General features: G+C 44.0%; 1 protein-coding gene across 1 annotated transcript in view; it reads right to left on the bottom strand.

The window, feature by feature from the left end:
* Positions 1 to 17895, bottom strand: part of ADAMTS17 (ADAM metallopeptidase with thrombospondin type 1 motif 17) — a 155998-nt gene that overhangs the window by 124672 nt on the left and 13431 nt on the right. Inside the window, exons 4-6 of the mRNA XM_071441238.1 lie at positions 11190 to 11362; positions 2657 to 2740; positions 2175 to 2332 (exon numbers count right to left, since the gene is read on the bottom strand). Of these exons, the coding sequence (XP_071297339.1) occupies positions 2175 to 2332; positions 2657 to 2740; positions 11190 to 11362 (415 nt within the window). The remainder of the gene's footprint in view (positions 1 to 2174; positions 2333 to 2656; positions 2741 to 11189; positions 11363 to 17895) is intronic.

Raw genomic sequence — 17895 nt, 5'->3', positions numbered from 1 at the left:
ACTTCTGCATACAAATGAGGGTATGGGAAACATCAGAGAGGTGAAATTTCAAAAGGCAAGCGTGCCTTGGTGTTTCAAATGAACCCAGCCAGACTGGAACCAGAGGGATTTCTTCAGAGCTTGACCCCAAAGAATCTGTTTCTAGTCCTTAAAGCAGCTGCAGCTGCTGAAAATTCAGCTTCTGCTTTTTCTGGCGCAATTGCTCGTGCTGGACATGCTGTTGCTCCCACTCCTCTACCACTGGTCCATCTGTACAGTCTGGGGAGGGTCCAGGGACACACACACACATTTCCAAAGCCAAGAGGAGAAAAATTCATTTCCCTGACACAGGAATGGGGCTGCTGGCCCAGAAGTCCTCCAAACAATGCAGCATCCTCCATGCAGCAGAAGCAGGATGGGTTAAGGATGACAGGACACATCAAGAAGGAAGGAAAGACTCCAAGTGCACACTGCTGGACTCTCCAGCAGCCAAAATGCTGCTCCTGTGCACAGCCATGTGCTCCCTGGCCTGAATCTTCTCACCAAAGCTGAATCTCATTTCTAGCCCAACCAGACCTGTACTTTCCCAGCTATTCCCACTGCAAAACACTGCAAATCCAGTGAACAGTTCCTCCTACAAATTCTTCTACAGTTCTTCCTCAAAAGCCTGAGTCCAGCTCATTTAGCCTGACATTATGCATTCAGTTTTGAGAGCAGCAGAGATGAAATGCTCTGCTCATTCCCCCCACCCTGTGCTCAGAGCCCATCAGAAGAGATTCCCTCTGCCTCACTTGTCATGCAGGACAACTGGATACCCAGATGAGGTTAACAAAAATGTTAGTTATTTATTTAGGCTCTGATCCAGTGGAGCACATGCTTAACTACAACCAGGATGTGCAGCCAGTTGACTTCAAAGGAACTATTCCCCCTGTCTAAACTGTTAAATATCTGCACAAGTGCCTGGTGGACTGCAGTGAATACAGAGGAGGGAGCAGGGTTTGGGGGAGCTGCACACACGTCTGTGGAGGAGATTGCTCAGAACTTTGCTGGCCTCATGCCCTGCTCACCAGCTCTTTCACTGAACACTCACCAGAATCCCATGGACAGTTTGCAGTGGGGCTGTTAACACAAATCTAACACTAGAGATTATTGCATTCAGGATGGCAGTTTATGCAAAAACATGTATTTCTACTCAAATTGTTGGCAGAGAAAATAAGTGAAAGAGGTGAGTAATATTGAACTGCAATACAGATATTTCCTGTCTCAAACTGGGGGAGAAGGGGGTAGGAAGTAGTGTTTTTCTCGCACCATTACACCATAATTTTGTGCTCACTTTCATTATTCAGAGATCACTTCTTTAAAAATGAATATTTCTTTTACATCTTAAAGGATGCAAAAACTTAAAACACCATGAAATTGCCATTCAGAATTTGTGGTAAGTGTGAGGAACATGGGACATGCATTGTATTGTGAGGTTAAGCTCAGACAATTAGAGGAAAAAAGACTGTTGTCCCTAAACACCCTTTTTCTTGCTTTATCTGATGTGTTTGACACATCAGTAAGTTCAGAATTACAGAGTGCAAAGAATTTTGATCAAATATTTCTATAAAGATCATTTCACATCTGAAATGCATGACTTTTCAAATACACAAACCAATCAGGAATGACACCCCTCCTCTATCTCAGTTGTGATAGAGGAGAGTTGTTAAAGTGGTTATTTCCTTGGGCAAAGAGAGAGAAAACTAATTTAGTTTATGGTATTTCTCTCCCTCTTTCTTTAGGAGATAACTCCCTCCCTAGTGCTGACACACTGTCTGCTCAGCTGATTCACCCCTAACTGCACACAGAGCACCTGAGCTCAGCTGTGTTCTCAGTTCCCCACCTTCCTTCTCCTAGGAAGGAGGGCTCCAAAACCTCCCCTATTTTTTCCACTCCTACCAGCTGGGGTGAGGAAAAAGCCCCCCTGTGCTACAGCCACGTCCTGACCCTGACTGTGACACCTTGGCTCAAGGGGACAGATGCTTTTGTACAACCTTGTTAAGAATGCACAAAAACAACACAGAGCTCTTGCACCTGAGCCATCTGAGCAGCAAATGTATCCTCTTCTTCTTAGATTTCTGCCTGACCAGATAACCCCATCACTGACCATGGGCATTACTGGTTGTAGGAAATTGATAAACCAGACCTTCCCATACCTGGTCACAAAAACAGCAGCGTCCACAGGAGGGGTGTCATCCCTGGCACCAGGAACCTGGTTGTTACCAAGGTATTTTGCTCCACCATATTCTTCATTTTGCCACTGACAGAAGCTCTCCAGAGATCTCTCTCCATGATGCCCGATGGACAACTTTGCCTTTGGGGAAAAAAAAAAAAAAAAAGATATATGAAAGGAGAAATTATTATAGCGAGTCTTTAGCTAAAGCATCAGACCTCTCTGTAACTCTAACTCCAGACTGGTTTGCAGCTACAAGCAGACAGCTTTACCAGGAAGGATAAATAAAAGGATTCTGGTTCCTTTCACTCCCACAGCCCTTGTACTTCCCACCTTTAACACTGCCTGGTGAAGTGGACCAGGTAACTCCTCACAGTTTGTGATGCTGAGGCCCCACATCCCCTCCACCCTGTGGGACACCACAGAGCAGTTCCAGGAGCAGGGCAGAAAGGGGCTGGAACTCACAGGGCGACTGTGGAGCAGGACTAGCTTGGTCACTCGAATGTTGACTTTAATTCCCAGGCTTTGATGCTGGAACATGTTGTACACCTGTCAAAAAGCAAAGAAAACATCCACAGCTTATTGGTAGAAATATCAAGACTTAGTAATAGTAGAAGAAACTAATTGTGACTAAAGTTAGACATTTCTCCTTTTAAAAATTGACACAAAAACTCCCCTCACATAGATTGTGCTACTACACTCAATAAAATAAAGAATATTTAGGAATGCTGTGAAATGGAGAAAAATATTCCAAAGGAGCTCTAAAGATAAAGTCTCAGGAACATGGACATACGTTATGAAGCATTCAACCAACATGGATCTTCAGCATTTAAATATCAGGGATATCTGAATGCAAGATGAAATAATGGTGTGTTTTAGACTTCAGGAAATAGAATGGAAAAGCAATTTCCCTCTGTTATTTTCATATCTTATATAAGAGAATAGTAATAAGGCAGCACATAATGACACAAGCCTCAGGAAATACAAAAATAGCACCGGAAACTACCTTACTACTTTCTCCAGATTTTGCATTCCAGCTCAGATACTTCACCTCATTTTTATAGGTTAAAATAGAAGATCTTAATTGATCCCAGAATTTTATTCCACATGTTGCTCAGTGTACAAATGTTTTAACTAGACAGTATCAAAAAAGGTGAGGGAAGGGTTTATTTCAAAAGGTGTAAAAGGCCACATAAAAGGTCTTGGGTGAATATTGAATCCCCTATTTCATCAAAAAAAACCAAAATCAAGATCAGTGAAGAGAGACTCCTGACAAATGGGAGGCAGGTTTGGCCCCAGGTAAGCAATATTCCTTGCTCACAGCTCCTTTGGCTACAAGCATCACCCAGGCTCAGAAACTTCCTACAGCAAACCCGAGACACGAGCACATCTTGCACATCATGTTTTCAATGCTTGGTATTTTTCCTATTTGTGCAAATGCTCAGGAATGTGCTCAGTGGAAGAAGCTCTCCAGTGTTTGGGGTTGGATTTAAGCACACACATAAATGTTTCCTACAATTTAGGCACAGATTGCAAGACAGAGCTACTCAGTGTTTGACCCAGTGACCTTCAGCTGAGCACAGTGAGCCATTTCTCTTCCCTGGGGCTGGTGTACAAGTGCACACAAGGGCTGGCACTATTTGCTCAGCCTGGGGATGTGTTGGGAGAGCATTCAGGCCTCTCTCTACACACCTGGCAGGGAAAAACTTGACATTTGCAGAGAAGGGCTCTGACAGATGACCCCTGTGTAAGTGGAGACCTGCTGCACCACTACAGAGGCTGACAAACACTTCCCTGGGATGGATGGATGGATGGATGGATGGATGGATGGATGGATGGATGGATGGATGGATGGATCTTTGGTTTCCCAGCTCTCCAGTAGCTCTGGCCATCCCATGAAGTTCCCACTCATGAAATGAGAATAATTGCAGCAAACAGGTCCTTATCCCTGAGCCTGCTGGGTGCTGGTGCTTGGCTTCCCATCAAAGCAGTGAAGCTGCCTCCAGAGCCAGCACAGACAAATCCAAACACCACTGACTTCCAAAGGCTGCTTGCCCTGGCAAAACTTACCCACCAAGCACCAGCTGCTGGACAGTTCAGGATGTCACCTTGAAAGCTGCCAGCCCTTCCTCCTTTTCTCTTGTGCTCCCTGTCCTAAGCATAACTCTGACTGCACTTTTATTCCCATCCACCTTCCACCCTCTTCTGATTCTGATTTCAGAAGAGCTCAAACAGCAGCAATTGGACACTAAACCAAAAAAAAAGTCCCTGGGAGTGCAAGAGGCTCCACTCTGCTTGTTTATTCAAGCTTTGTTTGCTTATTTTCTTAAATGAAGGCCAAAGGAGCCCCAGGCTGATGGTGGTTTGTGTTGCCTAGAAGGAACATTAACCTTTCCCTCTAAGAGGGAGATCACTTAACAGTTACAGGCAACACACACTTGACTTGGAGAAAATTTAATTTGCCAATTAAAATAATTTGTATACAGAGCAAAAAAAAAAAAAAATACAAATTAAAACAACACCTTCCCCTCACCTCATCTTTACTCCTGCATTCCTGACTCCTTCCCCCTCACCCAGAGCCAGGCAGGTGGATGGGGAATGGGGACTGTCCTCTGGAACAGCTCTCTCTGCTGCTCCCTCCTCACACTTTTGCCCTGTTGCAGGATGGATCCTCTCCATGGGCTGCAGTTCCCATCAGGAAAACCTGCTCCTGCACAGGCTCCTCTCCTCAGGTCACAATGTTGGGAACAGCCACCTGCCCCACCATGGTCTCCCCACAGGCTGGAGGGCACCTCTGCTCCAGCACCTGGAGCTCCTCATCCTCCTGCTCTGACCTGGGTTTTTTCCCCACTTTTTTCCACTATTCAGCCTTATTCCCCTCTTTTGAAGATGTTTCCACAGAGGCCTCCCCAGCTCTCCTGACAGGCTCTGCTGTGCCCTGTGGGGAGAGCTGGGATCATCACCGTGTCCAGCACGGGGCAGCTCTGGGTCTCAGCCCCACCCAACACCATCATTTAAGAGGGAAACTTCTCTCAGATCATGGGCTTTAAGGCTAGAAGGAATCCCATGGAGAAGGCAAATAGACTTTTAAATGACTTGATAAAAAAAATATGAGCCTGACACAGCTCAGGTTGTTTCCAGCTGGATTTAAACCAGGCTGTCCAGGTAGATTGTGCCCAAAGGAAGCATCATCACAGAATCCAGCTGAATTTAAAATAAAATAATTCAGATAGGTCTTTCCTGCTAAGAATGAAATTCCATCATGGCAGCAACAACCTTCTGCCTTTCTCACCCAGCCAACAAAACCAGACTCCAGAGACTGTGCTGTTCCACACCACATCCAAGTGTCCACTTGCAGCACATGCCAAGTGAGGTGGTGGGATAACTGGTACCAGGCCATGAGGAATGGGATTTCCCAGTGCAGATGTTCTCAAGATTTCCTGCTGCACAGACAGAGAGACTGACTCACAGACACCTCCCTGCCCACTCCCAACACCATGGGCCACCCTTCCTCAAGCCTGCAATTGCATCACACCCTTCAGGCTGCTGTGACTACTTCCAACAGGGGAAAAGTAAAAATACTTGGGTGGTTTAGAACCTTTTAATAAAATAAGGCAGCTGGGAACAGAAGTGTCAGCCGTATGAAACTCTGCCATGGAGCCAAATGCAAAGGTCACTTGTTTAGGACACCACCACAAGTGGCAGAAAGCAGCTTGGATGGAAAAGAAATGGAGGTTCTGGATCACTGGCATGAAAGGAAGGGATGGGAAAAGTGGTCAATGTGACTGAAGTGTTGTGGGTGCCCTGCTGCAGGGGAACTTCTGCACTTCTGTACTGACTTCTCTGTGTGGAGTCATCGAAAGTAGGGTGAGCTCTGGAAGCAGGAGATGTGGTAGAGAACCATACAAAACAGACAGAAAAAATGGAAGGAGAAGTGCAGTAGAACAAGAAGAAGAATAAAGCCTGTCTCTGGCATCTCCCCCTTCACCTGCATTTCTCTGACAGTGCTTTACTGTACAGAATGCCCTAAAGAAAACAGGAAAGCTTGGAGGCTGGACCATCCTCCTCTGTGTGCATTCCTCCTGCCTTTCCTTCTCCTCACAGCTCTGACATGGAAGGGGCAGAACAAATGCAGTTCTGGCATAAGCTGTGCAGGCCTGCCCCAGCATGCACAAAGCAAACACAGACATAAGGAATTGGGCTCAGAGAGGAACTAAACTACATCATTTTAATTTTTTTTTTTTAATTCTCAAGAGCTTCCTCTGCAGGTGGACGGTGGGAGGGAGACGTGTGTGTTTCAGATGTTTTGGAGTTTAGAACAGCAACCCTGAGGGTAAATTGACTTTTTTTCCCTTTTTTCTTCCCTGAGCACTGCACTCAAGCAGGACCCTTCCCATTGCCTTGGCTGCTGGATGAGGTTTGGACAGCAGAAGCCTTAGTCAGGTTACTGAGGTTGTCTTTCTCTTGTTTTGAAAAGTGCTATAGGATTTCTAACACCCACCTAAAGCCAAGCTTTCAAATTATTCCTTTAAACATTATGAAAAAGAACATATTCATAGCTCTATATAAGATACAGTTGACATAACTCCTTCTCCTGGGGCTGCTGGAGCAAAAAGAGAAATCTGTAGACAGTGATGAAACACTCAGATCCTTTTCCCTTATGTTCCCTTATGTCCCTGCTCTCATCATGAAAATTCCAGACCAAGGTAAGGGAGCTGATTATCAGTGGCAGCTCTGGAGCCTTTATGTGCCAGCCCCCAAGAGCACAGACACATAAATCCATCAATGCAAGCATGATAAAAATGATTTTATCTGCTTTTTTAACATTAAAAAAACCCTCACAGGGGAAATCCAAAATGAAAAACAATCTGTGGAGCGTAAAATCAGGCTTCAGAGAGTAAAACAGTATCATTCCTAAAGAACAACATAAGAATTTTCCCTCTTAATGGCATCCAAAAAATCACTAACTTCAAGTTCCTGCTTGCTGCTGCAAAGAGCTTCCACAGTAATCTCATGGCTTAGCAACAGCTGCAGGAGAACTGCAGGAGAACACACTGCAGAAACTCCCTCCACACTGCACTCTCAGGGAAAAAGGCAAGCTCCAAACCAAGCCACAGTTGTAATTTATTGCAAAACCCAAAAAAATACACTTAGGGGACAAAAAAAAACCCAAACCCATAGAAAGCAGCTGTTAAACGACTGTGTTGTGGTCTTGGAAATTCAGAAATTCAGACGTCTCTGTCTCCAAATGCTCTGAGGGTCAGTGTGGGTGGGACTTGGTTTGCAAAGTCAGCTCTGCACTCTGCAAGGAGCCAACATCCACAACTCCCTACTCAGGGCCTGCCTGGAAACAGCCACTCCTCATCCTCAGCAACACAACAGCCATGGACAGGACTTTCAAAGGGTCTCATCCCCATTTATCACCACTTGAACCAGTTATCTCCAGAACCAATTCTCTCCAGAAAGCTGAAAACCTAAACCATGAAAACCAGACAAAGCAGAGACCAGTGCAGTTCCTAGAATCTCCTTTTTCCTTTACTGGTCACTTCTTTCAGATGAAAAGCAGCCACAAGAGCAAACAAAAGCACAGAACTCCTGCAGGAACAGAACATTCACCCTCACAGCTCCACATGGATGAAATGCACTGAGAAATTAGCTGCCAGAGGCAGACCAGCAGAATGGGTGAGCAAAACAAGCATGTTTTAAAGCTGGATTTACCACAGAGGCACTTGGGTGTGGAATTCAGAGGAAGTTCTGAACACTGGTCACTACAGAAGGAGGACATGAACAGGAGATGCTCTCAAGCCAAAGGTGAGACAAGAACTGGAATGGAAACACTGCAACAAAGCTCAGTAAAAAGGGAGTTTAACCTAGAAAAAGAGATCAGCACCTATATCTGCGTAGGTGGTTTTGCATTCCCACAGCTCTGCTGGTATTTCTCCCTGTCCATGTTCTTCCATTCCTCACTGCCTTGCTAAGGCTGCAGCTGGGCATGGTGCATTTGACAACAACTTTAGCACCTGTTTGGAAAACAGTGCTGAATCAAACACCTTGCCAGAAAACAAGAAAAGATTTGTTTTTAGCAGTGGTGACTTGAAAAAAGCCAACTCAAATCCCTGGAGCCCTGCTTGTTCCTACCAATACATTACAGAGCACCTTAGAGGGAAATTCTTCCGTGATCTTGGAAAAACCTGTCTTATAATTTCAAGCATTAGTTTAGTAAATGGAAGAGCCTGCTCCTCTACAGTGACATTCACAAAAAATAAGTACTTTTAATGTGAATCTACTCTCTGTTCAGGGGCATGGAACTACAGAATAACATTAAAAACACAGCATTTGCTACATGAAGTGCTACCTGTTATTTCTGGGTTCCAAAATGGGTTTGCTGTGCTTTTAAGCTGTTATTCTAGAAGAGGGTGGTGGGGTTTTTTCCTCTAAGATTCTCATTTACCAAGGGAGCAATAAACCTGTATTTTGTAATGCTGACTTTTTCCCCCTTCAGAAATTCTTGTAACATAAATAGATATTAAATACTTTAAGGCAGATCACTTTATTTAAAATGTCTATAAATATAAAATGCATTAATAAGACCTCTTAATGCTTGTTTTGTGGTTTGACAGTAAATGTAATGGCTTACAGAGAGGAGTTAAGTTAATATACCCCTGACCAGTAATGTTCTATTTGCTTAAATGCAAGCATCCAAGCCAAAATTAACATTCTGGTTTCTTTTAGAGGCAGCCTGCCATCCTGCAGTATAGCTGAATAAGCACTGCCTAATAACATGGGGCAAATCCTGTCCCCCAGCTAACAGTCACCCAAGGCTGACAGGGAAGCAAGAAACAAAGATCCCAAGCAGCCAAGAGCTTGACTTAAGGCCTTCCCAAACCACATGATTATCTCTCTGAAATACATTTTTCCGAATTATCCTTCAGCTTCTTTTCCTGGGGTGAAGGTCAGCTCTCATTACACAAATGTAACATCAAAATCTCCTTTGATTTCCCTGAATTTCACCTGGTTTTATCACCACAGAATAAAGGATTTATGCAGTGATGCCATCCATGTGTTTTGCCTATCCTTATTCCTCACTATCTTTTGCCAGTCACTGTCAAGCAGTTTCCTTCAGAGGCCTGAAAAATGTTCCTAAGAGCGTGGGAATGGAGGTGGCTGAGGGAGAGACCCTCCCATTGCCCCTCTGAAGGCTGAAGAGCTGAAACATGAATTCAAATCCTATCAGACACCAGAAAAGCCTCACACCAGGGAGCCCCCAGGAGCAATGACTTAACAGTGGGAAGCATTTCAGCTGGACCCTGCACCTGAGGAGATGCACATGAACATGTTCCTCATCCAAGAGTCCTCTTCCATGTGCTCTCCCTGGTGTCTAATAAAGGGGTGAGCTCACCCTACAGCATCAGAACTCAGCTTAAAAGCCCATCAGCTTAATCCATTGGAAACTAACCTTCAATATTTGTTTAATAAATGGGTTTAGAGAACCCAGCCCATCTCTGAGCACCTCCCCATACAGATTTATTCACACCTGGCAAGCTGATGTTGCTGAGATGTTCTGCAGCACCTCAGCCTGGACAGACAACAGGATTCAAAGACCCACAGCCATCTTTTGTTTAAGACTTGGTCCATCAGTCTGTTCATCCCTAACAATCTTGACAGGCTGAAAAAGCTGCACAACACAGACATTCCCAATGGTCACAGTGAAATCATTGACCTGCTGGCATGAGGATCATCAAAAGTAACTGCAGAGCCACAGTGGAGCCCCATCAAGTGACGAGTCTGAGTGTACACTGAGGCAAAATAAAAGGTAGAGGAAGGGACACAGAAAAGCAGCTCATTAATGGAAAAGACTAATCAAATTCCCTACTCAATCAGCCTCCAGGAGGGCTCCCTCACACCAGTGCTTGATGAAGGAACACAAGACCTCTTAAAAAGCTGTTGTTCCATAGCTGGTTTATGCTGAACATCCATCTCTTCACTGGGAAGCATGACCAGGCAATTACTGTTCAGGACTGTTATTTTTTCCCAAGCCAATTTGCTGCTCATAAACACCAGCAGAGGCACAGTGAGGAGAATGAGCTGTTCCTGGATATTACAATAGCATGGGCAAAGGAACATGAGCTTCCTCCAAGACTTTCTTGTGCAAATGCCTCTGTAAGGACCCCTGCAGCCTGTGAGAAGAGTTTTCCATGTCTACATCCAATTTAGCCATTACCTCCTTAGTGGCACTGCCAACAGCTGAGTGAGCATTCCCTGTGGGAGGCTTTGTGTTCCCTTATCAGCTGAGCCAGAAAGGCCCCACTACAGAGACAGCTCACAAATTAACACCCACACTTCCCATGTGCCTGCAATTCCCAAAGATTCCCCTCACTCCCAAAATGTATCCCTAGGATTTCTAGAATGATTTTCAAGCCCAACTCCATCAACTATTCACAGGTATGATCAGCACCATTTCATGCAGCCCTGGGGTGAAAAGAATGGGATCAGCCAGCAGTTTGGTCATAAGCTTGCCACATCTTCTACATCAAGGGAAGAAGCCATTTTCATTGTGTAAAAATCAGAGATAAAAATAATTTTGGACTTAAAGCCAGGTCTTCTGCTGGAATCAATATGACTGCTGGCTTTAACTGCCTTAACAATGAGCCATATCTTTTGTGAAACGGGTGTGCCATAGGAATCTTTAGGAACTCAAGAAACATGTCAGACAAGACACTCCTCCAAGTAAACCACAGCAGCAGCAAAGGCCTGGTAGAAAACACCACTCCTGAACCACTATTTCCTCAGTGAAAACATGCATTTTCAGTTTTAAAAATGGGTTTACCAGGAATAACACAATTGGAGAAGAGGTACATAACACAAGAAAACCAAAACCTTTTCTTGTACCCGAAGGTCAAACCAGTTCTTGATTTCTGCTGCCAAGTCAGCTTTATCCTACCCTGGATATGTCCTGCTTACTCTTGTTTGCTCTTTGGAGAGTAAAGTGCCTACTTACCATATTCATAACAGTGAGGATGAACCTTTGGGCAGCCTCAGCTCCGTGGTACTGCACCATGTCAGCATCTGCCACCACCAGCGTCTCCACCGTGTACTCGCTGGTGAGGCGGATCGCGTTCCTCCGCTCCCGCCAGTCGCTCGTGGCCTTCACTTTCTTCTGTCTCTTCTTTTCTGAAAAGTCAAAATGCCTTTTAAGGCTGGCAGTTCATAACAAAACACTCCCAGCCTTTTCAACAAACACCCTGGTGTGTACTTAGGTTGTATCAACCTTTAAATTGAAGTGTTCTTGGCTGGTTAAAGAAGAGGTTGCATTGCAGGTACGTCTGTGCCTGTGTGTGCAGAGAGCAGCAGATGATGTGAAAAGAGGGAAGAGGATGGGAAAAAACATAAGTTCAGGAAAAAGAAAAAATTAACTAATTCAAATAAAAATATTACAGATAAGTTAAACCTTCCTTCCTACCAACCAAAGGACTTATGTATTAATAATTTGTCTTCTTCTAAGCTGAAAGGTGAACTGTGTTTCACAAGTAGATGTGCAAAGCAGCTGAGTCATGACCAAAGGAGAAATTAAGTTCAGATATGAATTCAAACCTGCTCACTTCACTGCAGCCACAAAATTGTGTTCGTGCTTTCAATTGCAAAAAGAAAGAAGCAAATGAAGTAATTAAAACAAATTTATTCTTGCAATAAGAAACAGACTTCTAAGATTCACTGAAATGATCTCTGCCTACTGTTCAGCCTGTGATATGCTATGGATACTGACACTGCTATTACTGTTGATTTTTTCCTGTGGAAAAGGGAACAGAATACATAAGTCCTGAAACAGCACAAACACAACATTCAGTGCAAAACTGACATGGGACAGAGCCTAATGGATGGTCAGACAAATCCCTCTTATGTCACACAACACGTGCTGCTCATTCCCCAGAGCATAGAATCACTTTTTAATTTTCTCTAGATTTACCCTGAGACCCTCTCTGAGCAAAGCAGCAGCCAGAGCTGAGCTGGTGTTCACTGATCCTGATTTTCCACAGCCTGTTTACCAGCTCCCTGACATAATTCAGCTTGAATTTCCCTTCTTTCCCAGATCATCAGCTTTGCCTGACTGGCCCTCCTGCATTCAGGGTGACAAACTCCATCAGCTGCAAGCCCCCCAAAGCCCACCTGAAATGGACTCCCTGCCTTCACCCATTCATGCATTTTCTGCCTTGTCAATATGCACATTTCACCACGTCCATCCCATCTCCTCATTCCTGGGTTTCTTCAGTCATCCAGTACAATTCTGCACGTGCTTTTCTGCCCAAGGCATCAACTGTCAACACTTGGTACTTATTTTAAACTGAGAAAACAACCATGAAATTTGATTTTTTTTTTAAGAGAGTTTGGAAATATCCCCCTGGGTTGAAAGAGACAGACAGAAGTGTATGGACAGGAAAAAAAAATGAAAATGGGGGGTGATCATAAATTATGGAAGCTGCATGCCAGCAGCAAAGATGAAAATAACCAAGTTTCAAGGCTTGTTTTCACATGGGCTGCAGGACAGCTACAGAAAAAGTGCACAATCATGGCAAAGCTGCCCCAGAGCAGAGGATCTCTATAATGAAAATAAAATAACTAAAATAAAAAAGATTGACTTTACAAGAAAGAAGGAGAGCTGAATGCACCTTTGATTTGCCAACTATGAGATGGAGATGATTTCAAACTCCTGTGGAACAGCTCACATGTTTGTGTGTTATTTTATTTCTTTCATTCCATTCATTTCCCATCCCTCCCTCTGCACAGCAGTACATCTTTAGCTACAGGTCCTCAACATTATCATTTAAATACCAAGGAGAAATCAAAGAAAAAAGAAAAGAAGGTGAATTCTTTCAGTAAAAACACTGACATTTTGGGTCTTACTGCTATCAGTCAGAACCTTCCTGAAGACAGCAGCATTTCTGCATCAAATTGTTATTTTGGCAATCCCCTAACAAATGTTTCCAGGTGGTACAAATCTCATACCTGTAGAGAAGTTCTTATGGAGGGGCCAAGCCTTGATTCAACTAAGTCTCGGCCTGGCATTGAACAAGCCATGTAAAAAAGTTTAAAATGGAAGGAAAAAATTGGAGTTCTCTGAGTTTTCCCTTAAAAAACTCTTTTTTGGTGGGAAAGAAGACATTTGCGTTAGAGGAGGAACTGACTCTGCTGGACTGGAGCTCACTCTGGGGAGAAGAGGTCATGCCATGGGCATTTGCCAGTGTGGTCTCTTCTCCTGAGGCAGGTGAAGGAACTGGCGCTTCTGAGCAGAACAAAACTCTGCAAGCTGTGACTTCTGGAGAGCAGCAGCCAAAGGGGCTCCTGGCAGAGGGCTGGGCAGCCTTGGTTCCCACACAGCCTCTGGCCCTGTTTCCCCCTGGGCTGGCTGCTTTCCACAGAGTGGCTGGGATTGGAGGATGTGCGTGGAAACGCAGCCAGAGTGACCTGACAGGAGAATCCTGTCTTACTCACCTTCACACTGCCCAAGTGTAAATTTACCTGCACCTAAAACAGACAACAGGACTCGAGGGAGCCCACAAAGAGCTCAGGAGGTCACTGCTGAACCCTCCACAACAGGCACAGCAACAGCAGCTACTTGAAAAAAGAGAGGTTGTTCAAGTTTGTAGCTCCTCCATAAGGTAAATTGTTTTATCATTTCGATCCACTTTCACAGTGGTCTCTCTTTGCATCCTCCTGCCCACCACAAATGCAAATAATTTTCCAGAATAATCAAGCACATGGAGAAAAGAGGGCATTTGCATGGCTGAACCACAACAAAGAGAAAGGAAATGCACGTCCTGTATCACAGATGTTTGATGAAGAGAAAGATCCAAAACCAGCAGGAAAAATTCTCTTTAAGTGCATTTGCAGCTCATACCTGAAAGTGAGTCAACTTTATGGAGGTATCCAAAAAATAAAAATACCCCATCTCTAGAGCCTCACTTCAAAAAAAAGCCAGCACAGAGAAGTCTCATTCCTGCCCTGCAAGATTTATGGACCATGGGCAGAGGATCCCTCCATGAGTACATGAAACCCCAAACTAAAATAAACATCAGCCATTAAACCAAGGATTAAATGCTTGGTGGATTCTTTATTTGAACAAACTGATGTTACAAATTTTGTGGTGCAGATGTCAAGTGTTAGTGTGAAGGCATAAGAGGCCATAAACCACGGGCAGGAGCTGTCAGAGAAGTTTACATTGCAGGGAGCACACAGCACATGATTTTAGGAGTCAGGTGTTCCCTGCTTAAGAGGTCAGAGAATTTAGTATGAAATATGAGCTGAAACAGTCAATCTACAACACAGCATGTACATGCTGCAGGTGACTGGGCACAGGGGACATTACTCTTTGGCCAGTCACTCTGACAGTGTGTTTTACAGTCTATTGGACCAAAAAATCCACAAAATTCAGGACTGTGAGGTGAAGGGAGAAGGGTGAAATACCCCCAGATCCTCAGCAAAAAATGGCTGTGGCACTGCACAAGTTCAAGTTTAGGTGACTTTCCTTTACCCTTGCCTGGCTCACCACCTTCAAAGCCACATGATCACACCACGTCCTGCAGTCTTTGAAGTCTCCCTCAGAATGGGAAGAAGCAGAGTCCCCACTGTGATCAGAAGCACAACAAGGCTCTTCTGAGGCCTCTGTAGAAAACTCCTGACGTTCAGTGCTTTTTATGGCAACTCAACAGATGTGCAATTCCAGAGCAACCGCCCCAAATGACCTTTTCCTATTACACACCAAAAGCACTGTCTAGCACTGTCTGGCTTTTGGCAGATTCTTGCTGTAAGTACAGAGTCCTTTCCTGTTCCTCCTACCTCCCTTCCAACTGTATTTCCCAGACTCATCTAAAAGCAACATCTTCTCCTACAGCCTTCCACTATTTTTCCTGCCTAATCTTTCCCTTTGTAATTTTAGCTACCTCATTCTTGTTAAACCCACTGACGGTTTCTGGATGCTGTTCAAGAGAAGCCACAAATAAAAGTTAAACTGCAGAATCCTTTCTGTAAGGCCAGATTTCTCCTTAGAAGCTCTTTTCTATTGCTGCCTTAAAAACCCTCTCCAGTTCTTCCTCAGGAGCCCTTTGCTCCCTTCCCTCCTCCCACAACCCCTTTAACATCTCCCCATACCCTTGATGGAGGGCAAGCTCTGTTTTGCCATGTCCTGTTATTTCAGCAGCATAAAAAGGAAGAAAGGGCATCCAAGTGGGGCAAACAGCTAAAATTAATTCTCCCTAAGCCCCAGGAGTTTCCAGAGAACCACTGACTGGTACTCACATTAGGCGGGTTTTATTAGCTTCACCTAAAAGTAAAAATCATCACCTCTCCAAAGCAAAACAGAAAGAAAAGAGAGATTTTGCACACAAACCAAACCTAGAAATTAAAGAAAGGAAATCCTTGAGGTGTATTCTTACTACTCAATCTAAAACCCTCTGTCACTGCTGAATTATCGGAGGGACAAGATGCCACAAAATGTCCCTGGTAGCAGCAGCAGGATAAAAGCACCTCTCAAAAGGTGATTAATCCCAGCCTCTGCCAGGATACAGCACAAGCATTATCTCTGTGCCCTGGCCCGTTGTATCTCCACCAAAACCTTGGAATTTCAGATTTACCACAGCCAGCTGATGCCAGTGATTGCCTGAAGTTCAGGAATTACAAATGGTTGCTTATTGAAAGAACAGTTGATTACAGACTGAGAGTTGTCCTCTCATTTTTAATGCCCTGTCCCTACAAAACTGCATCTCCAATTTCTCTCTGACTGCAATGGCAAAATCAGGCATCAACTGCTGGGAAAAATTATTGCAGAGCAGAATGATCCATTATTCCCTAATTCACCTTCCAAAAATGGCTTTGTTTTGCTTTGGGGTTTTTTTGTTTATTTTTTTTTTCCCAAAGAGTCACTTTTATACCAAATCACAAGTTCATGACTATTTCTCTGGCAAAGCAGCAAACAAGAACTTGAGAAGTCATGAACTCTGAGCTGCATCTCAAAACACCACAGATTTTGCTGCAAGGATTGTTATCCAAGTTAGTCTGTGGCTTGGACACACCAGTTAAAACCTTATTCTTCTGCAAAACAAACTCAGTCATCAACACAACTCATCAGGGCTTTGTTTAATGGCAGGTCAGGATAAGCACTGTGATCTCTGTTCAAGGGTTCAGTTTGTCACCAGGATTCAGAGAGTCCCACCTCCTGGATTATGCACACCCATCTCCCATGGAAAGGACACTTTCCTGCTGGCACAAACAAGGACTCATGGCAGAGAAATAAAACAATTTAGTGGAGCAGGAGCAGGCACAGTGGGCATGGCTTGAGCTATGGACAGTGATAACATGGAAGAAAGATGAGCAATCCACCTTAGTCCAGGAACCATCTCTCTGCTTTTCTAGCCAGAATGAAATATGATCATGAATATATGACCATGGAATATCCATGAACATCCAAGACAAGGACAGTGGACACTGACAATGGAGCTCATCACCACCTGCCAGGCTGGATTTCACTGGGCTCTAACAGCAACCAGCACTCAGCTTTATCAGGAACCAGGCAAAGGAGCAGCACAGCTGCTCTGGAAAGGGAAGAAATCCATCCACTATCTACATTTATATTTCCTTTTTGTGTCTCTTTTTCACCTTGACAGCAGAGGGAGAAGAACCTGGAGTCCCTCACACTCCTCATGATCCACACTGAGGGAATCATCCAGAACAGACCTGCAGTAAAGCCTCACTTGCCACATGAGATGGAAATGGACACTTCTGAATGTCAGACTGCTGCAGGAGGCTGCTGTTTATCAGCCATGAGGAAACAATCACAGGCTTGCAGGGAAAACCCAGACTCCCTGTCAGGAAGAGAAGGGACCTGGAAAAACCAAGGGATTTATCCACAGAAGTGAGACACACTCCCATGGGCAAAGTGCTGAGTTCCTGATACAGGGAATCCTCCTGTGCTTGCAAACACTTAATCACATTACATCTTCTGTGGAGCCCATTGTTGAAATCTGCTTTAATTCTCCAACAGCTGCTTCCTAATATGGACTAATACAGGTTGCATTACATCTCTCTATTTTTAGTGCACATGTTTTTGGCCATAACAACTGCTCTTTCAGGCCAAGTCAAACCTGCAGAGAAAATACAGCTACGAGACAATGATTAAAGATGGGGAAATGCAATGTAGCAGTAACATGTGTTTAAGATTTATACCTGTTCAGGGAAAGCATTCCCTACATTTGATACCTGTACACCAGCACTTACTTAAATTATTACCAGCTTTGATAAATTGTTAAAACAGGTTGCAAAGTAACTATGCAGAGAAGCAACACGTTGTTATTTTGTGAATTAAAATATTGATCTTCCTGTTATTTCACTGTATGTGCAGCACATTTGCATTAGAGGAAAACTGGTTCATTTAAACTGACAAAAGGGTTTAAAGCAAACCCACATTTAAGAGTAATTTATGAGGTCTATATCATAAACATGAAATAACAACCTTCTGTCCAAAGACAAGCTGCTCTCTCTCATGCTCCTGGACTGTATTTTATATCAAATCCTTCCTATGTAAGGAGACTTTAATACATCACTGGAGACCTTTGGAGAAGTTGTAACAGAACTTACTTTTCCTGAAGAAACAGAAAGTTTTATGACATGGTTAGAGGAGATTCCTATGCTTTCACAACATGCTTTGATTCTGCCTT

This window comes from Agelaius tricolor, unplaced genomic scaffold (genome assembly GCF_023055355.1).
Source record: "Agelaius tricolor isolate 1412-34295 unplaced genomic scaffold, bAgeTri1.0.p SCAF_16, whole genome shotgun sequence".
Lineage (NCBI taxonomy): Eukaryota > Metazoa > Chordata > Aves > Passeriformes > Icteridae > Agelaius > Agelaius tricolor.
Note: the sequence above shows the minus strand (reverse complement) of the source record. Positions and strands in the feature narration are given on the sequence as shown.